Genomic DNA, 18,518 nt, shown 5'->3' on the forward strand with positions numbered 1-18,518 from the left:
TGTGCCCCTCCGCGCTTACCGGAAGTCGCCTCAGGCGCGGCGGCGCGCGGGTGACGCAGGGCGCCGGGCCCGGGGCGGCGGCGGCGGCGGGACCATGGAGTCCGCGGCCAAGGGCGGCTACGTCCTCGCCAACCTGGCCGAGGTGGTGGAGCGCGTCCTCGGCTTCCTGCCCACCAAGGCGCTGCTGCGCGCCGCCTGGTAAGGGGCCGGGGCCGTGGGGCGCGCGGCTGCCGGCTCCGGTTTGCGGGGGCGGTGCGGCCGACGCGTCCGTGTTGTGTTGCAGCGTGTGCCGGCTGTGGAGGGAGTGCGCCCGGCGGACGCTGCGGACGCGGCAGCGAATCGCGTGGGTGTCGGCGCTGGAGCCGGGCCCCGCCGAGAACCACGCGCTGGTGCGCGCGCTGGCCCGCGAGCTCGAGGTGAGGGGGCGCCTGAGGGGCGCGAGCTCCGCGCCCGCGGTGAGCGCTGAACGCGCTTCTCCAAGCGCCCGGCAACAGGGACGTGTCCGCGGGGCCGCGGGGGGTTTGACAGCTCAGGTGCTGCGTGTTAATGCGCCAATCCAAACGCCGAGGATTTGCAGTTCAGGGCACATCTGTTCGTGCCGGCAATCTTATTAAGAGGTAAACCCTCATAGGCTGGGAGGCACTGAGTAAACACTGCACAGGACTTCTCTGTCCGGCAGGATTTCTTTCCAGTATTAATCTGGTGCTGGGTCTTCACTACACGAAAGTTCATGTCAGGGTGTTTAACAGCAGACACGCCTCAGCAGATCAGTGTTAAACCAACCGGGACAAGAAGGGCCGGAAGCGCCTCTACACTGTTTCCCAGCATCAGCAGTGATGAACAGCAGAAACCGACAACCGTGAATGCAAAGAGTTTAGATAGTGCTAAAAGAAGGAGCAGGGTCATGGGTGCAGGCTGCAGAGCTGGTCTTGCTTGTGTGAGGTTTGGGTCAGCTTCCTCCCTGGGCTGCCAATTTTCTAGCTAAACGGGGAGCTTCTGAGGCGGATGAGAGATTGTCTGTCTGGTGAGGGGGGAGGAGGCCAGTGTGGGCTGGTTGTGGAGCAGGAGCAGTTTCTCCTTGGTTTGTGCCCCCGCTTTCCCTCCACTCCGTCCTGTCCCCTGTACTCCTGTGCCTGTGTCTTTGCAGAAGGTGCACGTGCTGCCACAGACCGTGCTCTACATCGCTGACGCCGAGACCTTCAGCGGGCACGAGGAATGTCACGAGCAAAAGAAAGGTAAAGCCTGCACCTAATTCACTCCCGCTTCAAGATACACCGGGGTGTAAGCAGAGCACAGTCAGCTGAAAGGGAATTCTGCGAGTTTCAGATTCAGTGGAAAGGAAACGTTTTGCAGAAACCATGACGGCATAGCATTGCGTTTGTGGTACGAAGCAGCTCGTGGGTCTGTGTTAGTGTTCCTTTCCCTTCTGCGGAGGGTGCTGAGTGCGTGTGCTCTCAGGGAGCAGCACAGACTGGCATGCTGTTACCAGGGCGGCCACTGATGGGCAGCATTGGTTAAACAGGACACGGTCGGCTGTGGGATTTGCTCAGAACACTCTTTTACTGCTCTCTGATGGTTTTTTGTTGGTCTCTTCTTATTTTAACAGCCAGAAAAAGAAACAGTAAAGAAACAGCACTGGCACTTGAAAAGTTATTGCCAAAGCGATGTCAGGTTCTCGGACTGGTCACCCCAGGGATTGTAGGTAGGAGCAAAATACGTGGGCTTTTGAGAGGTCAGCTTGGAGGTGTCATCTGCCACCTTGCTCAGCACGGGCATCGATTTTAAGGAGTTCACAGTGTCACTGCTAGGTGACGTGGAGCTTATGTCATGTATTGTAGTTATAATTAAAAGGGTTGGTTTAATTGGGCAGGCATCTTTCCCTGGCACCTTGATGAACTTATTGAATGTTGCTTGGATTTCTGTACTCATTTCAGTCATATTGTGACTAACTGTACAGGGCATCCTGGTATATATCTGCTTATAAGGGTTTAGCAGGAGGCATATGCAGTAACTGGAAAATTCACAGCCTCCTGTGGCAGGCTTTTTCTCATGATTCGTTTTTATCATTAGAAAGTTGGTTTTTTATAGTTTCTGACCTTAAATTTATTTCCCACATCATAACTAAGGTATTTGATTGTTTTCATTACCATATTTTTAATAATACACTCCCAATGTTTTGTGTCAGTTTGCTTTATACTGTCATCACGTGCTTGTAGGACACCATAATAACTTGAGTATGTCTGTGTGTCTGCAGAAGTTGGCAGGAAGGCTTGTATCACACCCTTCTTGTTTTCCTAATGTTTTATATTTGGTGTGCCTGGGGGGGGTATGTGTAAATATATCCATCTCCCTGTGTCAAAACTGACTTCAGCGTGATCGATAGCAGGACCTACACGTTTCGTCTTTCCAAAACGTTAACAAAAAAATCAGACCAGTTTTCAATTAGATAAGTTGTTATGGAAATAGATTGTCACGTTTTATATCACCTGAGCTGTTCAGCCTCTTTCTGCCCATGTTACAGTGGAAATGAAAGTATTAGAATCTCTGAACATAAGATGCTTGTTTTTTTTCTCTGTAGTTACCCCGATGGGTTCAAGCAGCAATCAGCCTCAAGAAATTGAAGAGGGCGAAGCTGGGTTTGCTCTGTTGTTTCCCAAAATTGATGGGGTGAAAATTCATACCTTCCATTTTTCTAAAGATGTGAAAAACAGGGTCTTTGATGAAAGTAAATTTGCTGAAGCAGGTATGTCATTCTTCTCTCCTTTGCGTGGGCTTTTTGAGGCGCTGCTCTCTGCGGTGCCAGTCTGGAGTTCTGCGTAGAACCCGCAGCTTCTGTTCTGGCTCCAGGAGCCTCTGTGGGGCTCCAGCTGGTGACTGTGCATCTCTGTACCCCCCAGTCTCTGGAGTGCTCAGGTTAAGTTATCCTGGGTATCCATTTCCAGCTGCCTCAGTTACATTTCATGCAGAGCTGTTCAGGGAGAGATGTGATTTATTATTTGAGGAGAAACTAGGATGGTTGGACTTCAGAGTTCAGGATTTTAAAACAAGGGGATCAGTGTTGGCTTTTGTTTGTAGGTCTGAAGAATAACCCAGATCTCCGTGTTGTTCTTCTGTTTGGCTACAACTCCTGGAAGACCGGAGCTACTAGGTTTCTTCATCAAATAGTTAATCCATTGAATGAGAAAAGTATCATCCTGGCTGGGGGACAAGTGGAGAGCTTTACATCACTGACCTCTGAGAAGTAGGTATTGTTTTCAAGGTAAAAGGTGAGAAAGATTTAAAAGGAGAGAAACGTTGCAGATCCGTAGCCTTCTAGTTAAATTGAAAATCCCCTTTACTAGTAGTAAAATAACAATTTCTTAAAGGGAAAAACGTCCCAACTGCTACACTGTGATATAGCCGAAAAGCTGGAATCTTTGTATGGCTGCGTTACAATTTGGATTCTGGAAAACCAGCTAGGAGAAACCCAATTAAAAAGAGATTTGCAGCTTCAGATACCTTGTATGTTTACTGCAGTCAGCATTTAATCTCTGTAGGGCAGGTAAATGAGTGCCCGTTGTGGCGGAGCCCAGGGTGTGAACGTGTGTTTGTGTATCTGCCTGGGTTTGGCTCGCAGCACGGAGCAGGAGCTGTGCACACGACAGGGCTGTGCCTCAGGAGCTCGCCTGATCCACCATGGCTGCTGAAGGACATGGCACTTCATCCTGTGGAGCACAGTGCAGCCGTGCCCACAGGCTCCTCTCGTGCCATTGAGGGTCTGGAGTCCTACTAATATCAGTGTTTTTCTTGCATCTGATTTTGCCAGCTGCACCATTGCCCCAGATAAGAGAGCTGACCTTAAATTAAGTCACTGCAGATAAAGGTTAAGTACATAAATACTTAACCCTGTGTGTCCTGGCCAACCAATTTAAAGCAACATGAATCCAAAACCTTTCCTGTCTGCTGCTCTGCTTCGATGTCTAAATCCTCAGTGCCTCTGCTTGTCCTAAGTTTAACTGATGGTTTAGTTAGAATTGCAGAGCTGCAACATACACAAACTGCTGAATTTGGCATGAGTGAAACAAGTTTATGCTTAATACCCAGTAATGGATGTGGAAGGTTTTCCTTGTGAAAGACTGCTACACCAAAACATTGCTAACGTAGGAAGTCTTTGGTTTGCTTTTTAACTCTGGATGGTATCAGAATCACTGCAGTGTTAGCTGCTTTGCACCTACGTCTGCAATAGCAGCAGCAGTTCAGTCAGGTGAGCAGTGGTGCCCCCAGAAGCTCTCTAACTGTGTGCCTTTGCCTTTCAGTAGCCACGCCCAGCCCGGGGACGCCTGCGGTGTGGTGGGGTTGGCTTTCAGCGGCCCCCAGATCCAGAGTGCCACTGTCCTCTTGGACCAGGACGTGGCGGATGAGAGGACAGCAGAAGCGGCCATGCAGCGCCTCAAAGCAGCAAACATCCCCGAGCACAACACCATTGGCTTCATGTTTGCCTGTGTTGGCAGAGGATATCGGCATTACAAAACCAAAAGGAATATGGAAGCAGATGCTTTTAGGAAGTTTTTTCCAAATGTACCCCTCTTTGGCTTTTTTGGACATGGGGAAATAGGATGTGATCGAATAGTTACTGGGAATTTCGTATTAAGAGAATGTAATGACATAAAGGATGACCTGCTTCATGGTTATACTACCGTTATGACTCTTATTCACCTTGGTTCAACTAAAGCAAACCAAGCATAAGTAAGGTTTAATGCTTCAGTGAGCTGTTTGTTTCATTTCAGAGAGCTGAGAAGTCTGGAAGAGTGGACATCTTGCAGTCAAAGCCCCTTCCAAAACGTAAACATCATTTTGGTAATACTATCGAGTCTTGTAGTTGCAATAGAGTTTACTGTAATATCTGTGAGAAAGCCTTGCATTTTGTGTAATCCCCTGTACACATCAGAATTGCAGGAAATTATATTTGATGGAATTCTGCAATTGAAGAAAGCCTCTTTCTTCCAAAATGAAAATGGTTTCTACAGATCATAGAATATGCTGAATTGGAAGGGACCCCTCAGGATCACTGAGTCCAACTCTTGGCCCTGAACAGGACACCCCAAGAATCCCACCAAGTGCCTGAGACTGTTGTCCAAACTCTTCTTGAGCTCAGGCAGAGCTTGGTGCTCTGACCACTTCCCTGGGGAGCCTGTTCCAGTGCCCAGCCCCTCTGGGTGGAAAACTTTTTCCTGATATCCAACCTAAACCTACCTGACTCAGCTTCATGCCATTTCCTCAAGTTCTGTCACTGGTCATGAGAGTGAAGAGATGTTGAAGACCGCAGTGAGGTCTCCCCTCAGTCTCCTCCAGGCTAAGCAAGTGTCCTCAGCCACTCCTTATAAGGCTTCCCCTCCAGATCTTTCACTTCCTCGTGGCATTCCTCTGGACCCCCTCTAAACCTGGTGTCTTTTTTATACTGAGGTGCCCAGAACTGCCCCCAGGACTGGAGACTGCCTCAGTGCAGAGTGGAGAGCAGGACAATCCCCTCCCTTGCCTGATGCCCCCCAGGACATGATTTGCCCTCCTGAGTGCCAGGGCACAGCTGGTTCAAAGCCAGCTTACCACCAACCCCAGCTCCGTTCCCACAGCTACCCTCCTGCTCCCCAGTCCCTACACACAACCAGGGCTGCCCCATCCCAGGTGCAGAATCCAGCACTTGCCATTGTTACATTTCATATGGTTGGTGATTGCCCATCTCTCTTTGTCAAGGTCTCTCTCGGGCCTCTGTCCTTGAGGGAGGTGACAGCTCCTCCCAATTTAGTGTCAATGGCAAACCCAAACCCAAATGTAGAAAAAGCCAGTACTTTGATGTGCTCTATTTATGTATGTAAAGCACTCTAGGAAAACTACTGATGTATTAAATCTACCATTTCCTGGATTTTCTTTCTAGACAGATGCTGATCTTTCCCAGAGTCCTGTTTACAGAACTGAACAGTTTTACTCAATAAAATCCATGAAAATCTTTAGAGAAAAGTAACAAAATACTTGTTAAATAAAGATGGAAGTATGTCAAAGTACCTTGCCTTCTGTTCTTGGAGAAAAAGCTCTGATTTCAAGATGTCTGGCTAAGAGTTCAGCTGGGCTCACCACCTTGGACTGAATTTCAGTTTAACTGTGTTGCTCAGAATATAGTGGTTGCTGCTTCTCCTGTAGTGTGATTACAATCTTAAATCCATAGTGCTTAGAAATAAATCTATCTTTGAGTTTCTTTAGGAAGTTTTTTGCTCTTAAATTTGGTATTGTGGGACACACAAGACCTGCCTATATTTATATAGAGACTTAAAGTAAGACTTGTGCTTCTGCATGTTCTTCCTATGCTTTTTTTACATCAGTCACCTGGTTTGATTGCTGCAGCTGGCATGCAGTATCAAGTGAGTAAATTCAGCATAGTCTCAGTATAGCTAATATAATATTTGATGCTTTTTAAATTCTTTCCTCCCTTTTATTTTCACTTAGTAATGACAAGAAAATAAGATTAATTTTGCACCATTATCACCAGATTTGTAAATGCAAGATCAGGCAGCTGGCCCATTTTCAGTGTAGTGAAAATACTTTACCTGTATGTTCTACAACAAAATAACATTTTTTGCTTTAAATAAATGTATCAAGGGAGACTTCAGTTAGCAACTTTCTGCCCATGTCTAGTTAAAACTTTTCCTGAACTTGGCCTAACAAGCCTTAGTAGGGGTGTGTGTGTGTCTGTTCTGAGCATTAACTGTTGGTGACAGTGTGCGCTGAGCACACGCAGCACTTCCCTGTGGCTGTATTGATGATAGGGTTTTTTAATTAGAAGATAGGATGGGCTGTGAACTCCCAGTGGCCATCTGTGGATGGCAGATTAGTGAGTGTGGGTGTGACTTGGATAACCTTCAGTTATTTCATTTAGAGGGAAAAGTATCTGGAAGTGGAGTATGGTTGAATTTTTAGAGAAGCCTCTTGGTTGGAGGTGAGTGTGTTATTTTAGCATAACCAGAATGTCACATTTGGTCTGCATAACCTTCACATTTAACAGGACAGAAAGGAAATGTTTCATTTCTGTAAGGCAAATAGGATTCCTGGTGCTGTCAGCCATGCTGAGCAGCCTAGGAAGGTTAACTGGTTGTGGTATTAGAGCAGTTGAAGAGTCACAACCACGTGTCTCAGTAACAGTGCAGACTCTGCCAGAAGGTCAGAGAAGCTGATGGTGAGCTCAGGCAATGGCACAGCTAAACCAGAATCTGTGGTGGATCTCTAAAATCCATTTAATCTTCATACAGCAGTTGTATGTTCTGCACGCAAACACAGGTAACACAGTTGTTTGAGTCTAATTATCATCTGCAATTTTTCCTGTTGCTAAGCCCATTTCTCAGCCAGACACAAGCTCCAGGAGAGGCTGTTTCAGCAGGACTCCAGATTAGCCCTGAAGGGGTTCTGAACTGCAGGCTCCAAGGTGTGCAGCGAGGCAGACCAAGCTCACTTCTGCTGCTGGGGTGCATTAGCCCTGTATTACTGGTTTAGGTTGAACAAATACAAGTTTAAACATTGTAGGGCCTTTTAATTGATTATTTCATGCCTACCAGCACTTCAGGACAGTGTGGGATATTATTCTAAAGAGAACATACAGCTACAGTAGAGAATTTGGAAACTCAAAGGAAATGCCTAGGAGAGGTTTGGATTATTTGGAAGTGGTATCACCTGGATACTTGTATTAGAATTATCAGCAGAGAAATAGCTAATTAGATTTTTTTTCCAAGTGCTTTGATAATTTAGGAGAAAAAATATTTATTCCCAAATCAATATTTGTGCTTCTACATGCTTTTAAAATACAATGTATAAATTGTCGTCATTACATTTCACAGGTATATCTTCCCTGAGATTAGCAGGTAGCACAAAATTCTGAAAATAAATGTTTCAGAGATTCACATCACTGAGTCAGTGGCAGGTCACGTCACCTTTTCATGATAAATTTTCACAGCTATGAGAGGTAGAAAAGCTTTTGTGGAAATAAACTCAGCTGAGTTGTCAGTATGGCAACGGTGATGGCAAACAATAATCCTCTCAGAAGAGGAACTCTCCTAGAATCTTTGGAACTAGTGAAGATATCTGAATGGTTGACACGGCAGCAAGTTCCATGATGGAGAATGTACAACATAGATTCAAGTGACCCAGCCCTCTTAAAAAAAATGCCACCAGTGGAAGCTCACCCAGATTTTTACAGCCCGTTGTTTGCCTGCACAAAAGTTTTAGGTGAAATATCATTACTTGCATTTAGAGGATAATTTGAAAACAGTCTCTTTTAATGTGCACTGAAAAAAAAGAGTTTTCAAATGCTACAGAAACTGACAGAGAGGTGCATTGAAAAGTGTTAAAAATTGGTTGTAGCTTTAATTTGGGGGGGACAAAACCAGCAGTATCTTCTTGTAATTTCAGGTTCTGCAGCTGTTGGTTGTGTTCACATGCCCTTACCTAGCTGTGGAAATAGTTCCTGCAGAAAGGCTCAGTGGAGTATCAGTGTCACAGATGGAACTGAGCAGCAGCCTGACTATTGGTGTTTCAGAGGGTCTGTATTGCCTGCTCTGCTGTCACGAAATGGATCTCTTGCCTTGTATACAGATGGTGTTGAACAGGCTACAGTCACCAGGAGAGCAAGAACAGACTTGGATAAGCAAAAGCAGATAACTTACACAGAATAATGACCATTTCTGCTGTGAGAAGTTCTATCCTGCATTTCTTCTTGGCTTTCCTTTTTCAAATAACTGAGTTACACCATCAGAGCCTCTCTACAGCTCTTCAAAAATTCAGGACCAGAAGGAAAACATTTTCTTTTAGTGCAGTAAATTTTGAAGGAGTTGCACAACATTTGTGGGAGCTCAGGACTTCTGAAGTACAGAATCAATGATTTCAGCATAAGCCATTTATTGTTTACATGAAGGTACAGTTATAGATTCCAAGGCTGCTTGTTCACGTGTTCATCGTTCTTCGATTGGTTCCTCCGCCTTGTCCACGCGTCCGGCACAAACCCTCCAGGAAACATGACTGGTCCCAGGTTATCACTCTGTGGGCCTCCTTTCTCTAGGTCTTGCATTCCTGGTACTCTATTTCTCAGGCTCATCTTCTCTTATTTTAGCCCTGTTTTTCTCAGTAATCTTGATGAATTCCTGAGGGTTCTGAGAACAATAACTGCAGGTGGTTTGGCTGGGGCACATTCTGGACAAATACACTGCAACAAACATGGAAGTTATCTTTAAAATGGGGAGTGCTATCAAATGGACTTCTGTTGGTTTTTCTGCTTAATATTTAACGTTATAAATCAAAAGACTATGCAGCACAGAGAAATCCTCATTTTCTTTGAAAAGCCACTTGGCTTTCTTCCTTGACTCTTAACTTTAACTGTACTTTGCTCCAGTGTTTGTTTGGGCTGCTAATGAAAAACAATTTTATATTGAGTAACATAAGCAACCTCTTACAGGTCTATAAAGAGATTTCCTGCGAATGGCTGTCAGTTCTGCAAGTGATCAAAAGGTTTTTGCAGTACATTATGAAGAGACTTTTACTACAAGGTTCTAGCACGATGACATGATCCCCAGGTATAAAAGAATTTTTGCCATAATACTCTAATAAGATTGTTGTGTAATCACAATAATGGAGTTCCTTAGGAAATTAGTCTTTTCCAGTTTCTTCTCTACGGATCTTTCAGCTGGTGGAGAGGTAATTTCAAAGCCATGAGACCTTCTCTTTCATGAAAATGGGAGTCAGACAGGAGAGAGCCCTCATTACTCACCCTTTCATAAACATCGTAATAATTTTTAAGACTCCAGTGACTCCAGCCACAAGATCTGATTCCTTGGAACTGGAGTTTCGTTAACTTAATTGCTTACAGGACTACTTCATTAATTTTGTAAGCAATCATTGCTAAAGAGTGTTGCACTATTTTATTAAATTATATATAATGTTGGCTACCTTGTACGTTCTGTGGCATTTGACCACCTTAAAATGAATTTGTAGCCTGATACCATTTTGATATGAACATCATAGGCACAAAGTCTGTGAACTGAAATAATTTTAGAAGCTGCAATGTTCTCAGATGCAATGGGTTTGAGGCGGTCTGAATTGCTAATATTGTTTCCTTCACACATAGCAGTGTTTCATAAATCAGCCTGTTCACATTTAAACATGGGGTCAGTTTATTCAGCCCCACCCTTTGTACAGATTGTTTCCCAAATAATGCAAACAAGCTCAGTAACAATGAATAATTACTCCATATCTGTCTAGAAAGCTGCGAGGATTCCAAGAGCTTATACAGAATAACTTCAGTCCGTTTATTTCTTATATTTTCTATTACTATCTCCTTCCTGAATTGCCACTTAAGATGACCACAAGGCTTTTCCTTCTACAGTGGAGACAGTATACCAAGCTGTAAGCCTGACTGTCTCATGATCAATAACACAGCAAAGTGATCTACCAGCTGTCATCTCTGATTAATTTTCACTGAAGCTGTGCAAAATACTTCAGGTAACACTGATTCTGATGTAGCTGTCACTACTGGTACGGATCTCCTGAACTCTGTACAACACTGGCCTGTCCCTATGTGATGAAAAATAACTTTTATCCTTCCTAGTCTTTAAAACAGTATTATCAGCTTCCTTCAGCTTATCTGCTAAAGATTTGAAGTCCAGAAAATAACATGTAAGATTGGTTAATTTGGGGAGAAAGTTATCTTCTAGTGCTTTATATAACTTAGTCTCTGGATCAGGTCCTCTACCTGATTTAGTGCCCTCAGATTCTCCTTTCACATGCTGAGCACTAACTTGGACTCTGACCTCTCTGACAGGAGTTTTGGAAAAGTAATGAATTATTCTGGTTTGTGTTCTAATAGTCACTGTAATGTGATTTCTCTTTGACTTCTCACCTTATGCACTCTACCCACCTGCCTTTTCTTCCCTGCCCCACTGTGCTTTTGTCTACATTGACACAAAGTACAAACAGCTTTTTCTGACACTAGTGCATGTTGCAGACATCCTAGAAATAGGAGCTTATTCAGCATTTCCTCTGCGCCTACGTTTTTGTACATCTTCAGATTGTTTCTTTCGGAGATAAGAAATCACTGTTCTGAATTTTCTCTCCTTTCAATTAATGAATTTTCTCAGCTAATCTTCCCTTCAAAACAACCTTATAAATCCCATATAATGACCTGCTTGGTAATGTGCCATTATGGAAACATATATGATTTTTTGCTGGTTTCAGCCTCCAGTGCTAGAAATAAGTTGAAAATTGTTCAGTTCACATTTCCTACGCCTCTGACTAACCAGACATTCTCTTTATGTTGTGAAGGCAAAAAAAAAAAGACATGGCCTCTCTTTGTGTGAGTAAGAGAATCCTGTAAGGGACCAAAGTGTGGTATATATTAGTGTGATCAACAGGTGCTTATGTGAATAAAAGAAATAAATCTTTGCAGAGGGAAATGTTTTTCCAGCCAAGAGACCAGTCTGGATAATATTTTGTGTCAGAAATAGACCTGATGAATAAAATTCCTGATTTCTGCTATCTGAAATATCAACTGGAACATTCAAGGTAAGGTTTGAATTTTCCTCAGTAGTGAGATCTTCAGAAGAAAGCCAGACAAAATTAAAAACCATCAAGGAAGATGTCTTGCTTAGTATTAGGAGTACTAAACTCTGCCTAAAAAACCTTTTTTTTAACCATTATGAATCTCTTTTCTTAATATTTCCCTTTAATTTGAATTAAAATCTTGTGCCAGGAAGCTGGCAGTTGTACCAATTGTACCAATTGTACCTTGTTCTGATGCTGGGTTACAATTTAAAAAAAAAAAAACAAACATAAGCATTAGCTGGGAGAAAGGTAGGGGTTTTTCCCCTACATCTGGTAAGGGTATCTGAAACAAGCCAAATTCTGGACATGTATCACAAATATCAGTTTTGAAACTATTCAGTCAAGACAGGCTCAAGCTCCTCTGGGGAAATCTTGTGAAAAATGAAAAACCCCTATCAGAAATTCATAGTGTCACCTCACGCCAAAATCCTGTGATATCTCATATTCTCTGTGAATTAAAAAAAAAAAACAAAACCTGTATTTATTGCCCATGCAGTAAACCCCCAAATTATCTCATGCATCTACCTATGCATTATTGAAAACCATAAAAAATCTCACAGAATTCAAACATAAATAATAGTGATTTCTGTATAATTGATACAGCTTTAAAAGTACATAGGAACTCCAAGAAGTGCAACTGTTTAAGTCTTAGATGTAGTCTTCTCCAACATGTCAGCCTCCTGTTCCAGTCAACTTTCTTCCCTCATCTTGCTTACCACGTCACCCTCTACAACTTAGATTCTTAGGGTTGCTCTGCATGTTGTTTCCCCACCATTCTTCCACTCCAATGCTTTAGGCTGTTGTTATTTCTGAAAAACAAACCACATACGTGACTGTAATTAACAAAAACTTCCTCCCCAACTTCCCTTGTGGAGTCCAGTCATTTAATTTTAAACTGTACTCACTGTTGCAGCCATTGCTGCTTGTAGTTTCAACTAGGTTGGCACCACACTCTGAAGAACTTGTCCTTGGAATGGAAACTTTTCTGATCACAAAAAACAAAAAGGAGACAACAGAGACAGAGAGAGAAAAATACAGAGTGAAAAAAGTTATCAGGGAAGAGACAAATTAATGGAATGATTTTCAAAATGATTGAAAAAAGTGACATGGATCTTCTCCAGTTACTTTCTAATTAGCACTCATTGTTTTTGAGAAGTATGTATCTGAGGGAGCAGAACAGATCAGGGGGCAGTACGGCATTTGGAACTACGTGGCTTCTCTCCTGCAGGTAATGTTCCTGTTTGTCTGATTTCTTAGGTCTTTATTTAAACAATTAGTAAATAGCACTGAATTATTTATCAATTGTCTTAGTGTTTGGAAATGATGTGAAATTTTCCACACTTTGTTGAGGAGAAGCAGATCTTGTAAATGGAGCTGATCATTTGCTGTCTAGTTCCCTTTCTTTTAATAGTGGTAAGACATCTGCTCTCTTGAGAAGAGTCATGAGCTATTCTCTGTTCTGTCCAGTTTGTGTCCTGTGGTGATGTAACTCCTCCACAAAGTCTGTTGTCTTGGACAGCTTCAATGGCTTTATTCCTAGACCCTGTTGTTTTGGCTGGCTGAGTTCCTGTTCATCGATATTACACTTACCTGACAGGTAATTTGGCATTTCAGCATGCACTTATGATGAAATACAGAACGTAATTGCAGATTTATTTTGGTTTTCCCTAGCTATGAGCTATTTTCTCCTGAGCTATGTGTGTGGCATTTAGGCTTCTCTATTGCTTTTAGAAAAAAGCCGGCTCATGTGGCATCTCTTCTCATCAGCTACCTTTCTTTTTTTTCTTCCAGTAACCCTGGTACAATATGTTTCTGGAGGAAGAGGACCAGATGGACCTGGTCAGATAGGTGAATTGCTGGAAGCAGAATATGCCATTTGCTCCTCAGGGGCAGTGTAATAGCAGGGATTTCTGCACACTTCCCTGTTTTGCCCATGTCAGAAGGACAGGCTTTGTCAGCACTGTTGGAGAGGGTGGGGGGGGTTGTTTCAGGATGGAGAGCAGCTAGATCTGCGTTTGCCCTGCCTCCATGCACTCTGCAGATTGGAAAAAATAAATCATCAGCTGATAAAAATGTGATGACTCAGCTAAATGTAGAAGGAGAATTATTTCCCACTGTTCACCCAGAGCTTTCATGTGCAGCCCTACTCTTTTATGGATTACTTTCACCGTTAGTTATGATTTAGTTTGGTAAGCAGAGCAATTAAACCTCCACCCTTGTATGTTGAATGGATTTGTTTCTAGGGAGCATGAAATGCCCTTGCACATGCTTGGTCCTCAAATCTGCCCCAAATAGCCTGAGAGAAAGAAAACTTGGAAAGGGAGGTGCAATGATACAGACAAGAAAATACAGCACTGAGTTCTGTATTCCAAACGATTTGATCTATGCTTTTAGGAATTCTGTTTCCTTTTCCTGAACTCCCATTAGTATCTCCTCTTCTGCACCCCTCCAGATTACATTACTGTTAATACTCAAACCCCACGAGAACCCTCTGCTGAAAGAGCCATGGAAATGCTCACTAACACAGGGAGCATCCCTCATCAGGGAAAAGGCTTTCTGCTCTCTGATTGCGGATCAAATGCCTTTCTTAATAAAGTGGAATAGTGGAAACTTTAGCACAGTATGTCTCTTAACATTTTAAACTTAATATATCTTGTCAGGAGGCCAAGTCAAAGATCATGCAAACTCTCAGCTAACCCTTATAAGCCCTAGTTCTACCCTCTTCTAAGATACAGGTGATAGATGAAGTTTGAGAAAAAAAGTCTGGATTAATGACAGCTCTTAGTCTTGGTCTTACTCTTAGTGAGACCTCATTCACTCATCTGAAAAGGGGAGTAGATTAAAGTATCCATTGAGACTCCTCACGTGTTGGTCGCTTCAGCCAAGAGATGCCTTACACATGTAAAGTGTTTCATTTATAGGTGAGTTCTCTAGCAGATGATCATCCTACATCAGCCTCTGAAGTGTAAAGGTAAGACAAGACAATTTTAGCCGGTTAGGTTATTTTATCTGTACTAAAGAAATTGATAATGGTTTTATGAGATTTCCCAAGTTAGTCTGGTGTGTAAGATAGGGTTCAAGGGCAACTAGGTTATAACTGAGTTGTTGCCCTTTTTATTTTGCTGATAAAGAGGCACTACTACTTGTTCTGCCAGTTAGGTAAAGCTTGAATAAAGAGACGTTGATGTTCTAACTGTCTAATAAAAGAATTTTCACAGACCTGTCATCGCTGTCACTCTAAGTTTCTGTACTTGGACTGTAAAACTCAGTAGATTGTCTCCAGCTTTTCCCTAATTTCACTGTATGTGAAAGGAAAGGGATCTTTTACAACATTACTCTCTGAAGACTTTTTTTTCTTTTCTCAGAGACTGTTTTACTTCTAAAGAAATACTGTCTGTATCTCTATGAGACTTGAATGCATTTTTCTTAAGATAGTTTAAGTTGTATTTTGTTCTAATAAGTTCTAATAGCAATTTGCAAATGTTTTTTAGCAAACAACTGCTGTGGCACTCCATGGCTAAGCAAGACTAATTTAATTAAAATTGCTAATGTGGGGGGTATCCTTTACAACAAGGGGGTTTTTTATACCAACTGTTTTATCAAATGCTCTCTATCTCTTCTAAATACATTCAGCTGTGGGAGAAGCTGGCATTCAGTGGGTTTCCATGACAGCAGCTGAGGTAAAACTAGACCAGCTATTCCAAAGGTCGCTCATTGAAAGGCACAGAACAGAAAGGTTGATTTGGCAATGTGACCATGGGAGCACAAAGAACAGAATTGCAAGAGCCTTTGGTTATCATAACCAAGGAGAAATGCAGTCTAAGAGGAAAGACAAGAGGCCGCAAGTCTCTGATGGTAAAGAATTACAGGGGCTATAAGTTGTCTTACAGAGGCACAGAGATGCATAAACGCATATTAATGGTATTTGGCAAAACAAGTTCTTACAAAAAGCGCTGTTCTCTACAAATAAAGAGGGGACATAGAAAGTTGACTTGCACTGCAGGTGAAGATGAGATATTTGTTTGGGTTTGGTATAAGTGTAGTAAGTATGTACGTACAGCATCAAATAGCAGCCTCAATCCCAGTAACTGCTCATGTGTTTTCATTCCAAGTCCTAACATGTTTAAAATGCTACTGAAACCAACCCTGCAGCACTCACTGTCCAGCACTCACTGACGTTTGCCTTCTACTCAAACATGGATCATCCTGGACAAATTAGTCAGCTCTCTGGGTTGTTCTAAAACCTAGTCAACATCTGATATACTTCACAATACTTCCAGAATACCTGGAAGTATTCTTCAATTTCATTCTTTCCTTCGTTTTCCTTTTTAGACCAGGAGTGGTAGAGGAATTAGGAGATAATGACACCAGCTGCTTTGGTTGCTGATTCAGTAGGAACAGTTTCTGATGCCTAAGCACGTTGTTAATTTACTTCTACTTCTCAGTCTTTGGGCAACATAAGGTGGATTAATGTTTTAAAATGTTAGCACTAACTCTAGATAGACTGTAAAATCTCAGATAGGGGTGTACTATGTGTGTTTTTTACAAAGCAACTGTAAGTAAGAGCTTAGAAAGGACACTGAGAGAACTTCAAGCCAGGAAGTAAATATTACAAGCAACAAGTTGAGACATCCACATTCATTATGCTGAATAACCATACAACCTTATGGATAATTCATTACATACTTTTACATTCAAATAATTAGTACATGATTACCAGAAGAAATTTCTACTTGATTGAACAGCTTCAGCCTTATGAATCACTTTTACCTGCAAAGGAAGTAGAATGCTCCAATTACAAGAACTCCTAGAAGAAGAAGGGAAGCCAAGAAAGCTGCAAACAGGTCACCTTTTGTTTGGGATTTGATGCTGGGCAGCAAAACTTCCTCACAGCGAGCTCCTGTGTAATTCTCGATACACCTGGGAAACCAAGTTGTATTTGGATTAGATGGTAGCTTGTCATCTATGACGAAAAGCACAAAGACTTCTGGGCAGAGAACTTGTTATGACAGAATTCAAAGGTTATATTTGCTGCACAGCAAGTCTTACAGAACTGCCTCTCACCTTGCATTTCCGGAGCAAAGGGAATTAGGCATGCTGGGCATCGAGTTTACATTCTGATCCATACTGCTTCTATATTTTAGGTTTAATATACTCATCACTGACAGATTTAAGTAATGAAGCCTACTTCTGGAGTGTTAACTGTGTTATCCCACTGATTTTCATACAGTAATCATGCTTTCTTTTCCCTGTTTCAGGTAACTTTCTGGCTTCCTTTGTTGAAGACAGTACTGTCAGCTAAAGAGATCAAGGAAATGGGAATTCATTGAGACACAGTACACCTTAAACTGCAGAAGTAATTTATGCAATGTAATAATTCATACCAGAACATGTTACATGCTTGGTGAATAACTCCCGCTTGGAGAGACCTAGGTAGAAGTCTTCTCTACTATGCTTATTTTATGTGTTGAGCTTCTGAAAACTTCTTCTGAAGAAAGGATTAAGACAAATATAGTATTTTATCATGGTAAAATGGTATGATATGATATTAAAAATAAATAAAATTAGTGGCTTAGTCATTCATATTTAGTCAAAAATAGGTTGATGCTAAACTAATCCTCATTTGTTATGTATTTTTCACTTTTTCTGCTAAGTTTTCTTAAGGAATTGATTTCATTACAGAAAATGGAAAGCACTTCTTTCAATATCTACATTCTGCGTGTATTTTTTATATATGTAAATTTGCTTCCCTCTATTTGTAGTACTAAAGATCTTGCTCCTTCTTGCTATTTCTGGCACTGAAGTCATAATAATCTGTGACATAAGCAATTTCAGGCTCCAGCTGAGAAAAATGGGCTAAACTGCAACATACTTCAAGTTCTCAACTGCCAATGGCAGCTGCAAGGTATAATTTCAGATGAGGGATAAGAAGGTGGAGAGGGGAGGAACTGCCAAAAAAGAAGAATGTTTAGCATATCTAACTAAGACCAAAGGATCCCTGTGAGTTTTCTGACATGATGCCTGATGTGACTCCCACTACACTTTCTGTAGGTTATAGACTAGCATTTCAGTACTGCTGGCCTAAACCACTGCACAAACAGTTACTACTCTTTTATTTTAGTTCTTTGTCTTTGGAAATATAATGGAAGATTTCGACACTAAAAAAAGACATCTAATTATCATCATATATTAAAGCTATGCAACTGATCAAACAGACACCATTTACTAAGGACAATCTGAGGCTTTTCAAAGTCATGATGTTTCACTGCTGGGAGAAGCAAGGGTAGGCAGACTGCTCTGATTGCTTGAGATAATGTTCCAGATATTTATTCTAAGTGTAGTGGCTTTTCAGTGGTCTATTTCTGAAATACTGTAGAATACTTTAAGAATAGAAGTGTAGTTTGAGTGGGGCATTGTTCTCTAGCAAGTGAGAGAGAAATGCTTTGGAAAGCTGAATAGAGTAATAGAAAGAAAATGGAATAAGAAATTCATAGGAGTATTCTTGAATAGCAATGAAAACTGGAGAATAATGCAAGGCTAAAATGATACAGGAAGAAAAAAAATAGGTTTTGGCATCAAATTAAGGCTCATGGAAAAGTTCTAAAGAGTGAGTGTAAAGGGAGTAAGTCAGTAGCCTAAAGAGCAGAATGAAGCAGGAGGAAGACAAGACAGTTGTAGTTGCAGAGAGCTGCAGAGAGGATCAGGTAAAGGGTGAGGGTTTACTGAACTGTTGTGATACAAGACAGTGAGTTGGTGTGAACGGTGCATGGAAGCTGTATTCATGTTCTGCAAAGACTGCAGGAGCAGAATTGGGAATGTGTTGACAGCACAGCAAAAGGGTCACTGAGGTCACAGCACTTCCTACAAAGCAGAAAACAGAACCAGATGCTTAAGGTACTCACAATACT

The 18,518-nt window shown here is 42.1% G+C and overlaps 2 protein-coding genes across 4 annotated transcripts in view; one reads left to right on the forward strand and one right to left on the reverse strand.

Moving 5' to 3' along the window:
- Positions 1 to 60: 60 nt before the first annotated feature.
- Positions 61 to 5,817, forward strand: FBXO22 (F-box protein 22). Its single transcript, XM_066196427.1, has 7 exons — positions 61 to 198; positions 284 to 416; positions 1,148 to 1,235; positions 1,607 to 1,702; positions 2,579 to 2,743; positions 3,076 to 3,241; positions 4,296 to 5,817. Exons 1-7 carry the CDS (start codon positions 95 to 97, stop codon positions 4,723 to 4,725), a joined length of 1,182 nt encoding a protein of 393 aa, XP_066052524.1. The 5' UTR covers positions 61 to 94; the 3' UTR covers positions 4,726 to 5,817.
- A 2,304-nt stretch (positions 5,818 to 8,121) lies between these two features.
- NRG4 (neuregulin 4) overlaps positions 8,122 to 18,518 on the reverse strand; it is a 49,445-nt gene continuing 39,048 nt past the window's right edge. For 2 of the 3 annotated variants that reach the window (XM_066196593.1, XM_066196592.1), the window contains exons 5-7: positions 16,381 to 16,530; positions 12,516 to 12,595; positions 10,175 to 12,419 (exon numbers count right to left, since the gene is read on the reverse strand). In XM_066196593.1, coding sequence (XP_066052690.1) covers positions 12,403 to 12,419; positions 12,516 to 12,595; positions 16,381 to 16,530 — 247 coding nt within the window. In that variant the 3' untranslated portion in view covers positions 10,175 to 12,402. Of the gene's footprint in view, positions 9,221 to 10,174; positions 12,420 to 12,515; positions 12,596 to 16,380; positions 16,531 to 18,518 lie in introns of those variants that run through there. The other variant, XR_010723063.1, reaches the window with a different exon arrangement.

This window comes from Chamaea fasciata, unplaced genomic scaffold (genome assembly GCF_029207755.1).
Source record: "Chamaea fasciata isolate MVZ Bird 193981 ecotype frontalis unplaced genomic scaffold, bChaFas1.0.hap1 SCAF_14, whole genome shotgun sequence".
Taxonomy (NCBI): domain Eukaryota; kingdom Metazoa; phylum Chordata; class Aves; order Passeriformes; family Sylviidae; genus Chamaea; species Chamaea fasciata.

What these genes read in the sequence shown, in the direction of transcription:
- FBXO22 (XM_066196427.1), top strand. Translation starts at nt 95, where the DNA reads ATGGAGTCCGCGGCCAAGGGCGGCTACGTCCTCGCCAACCTGGCCGAG. An exon ending in CGCTGGCCCGCGAGCTCGAG is followed by an intron (nt 417 to 1,147) that starts GTGAGGGGGCGC and finishes GTGTCTTTGCAG; the next exon opens with AAGGTGCACGTGCTGCCACA. An exon ending in ATGTCACGAGCAAAAGAAAG is followed by an intron (nt 1,236 to 1,606) that starts GTAAAGCCTGCA and finishes TTATTTTAACAG; the next exon opens with CCAGAAAAAGAAACAGTAAA.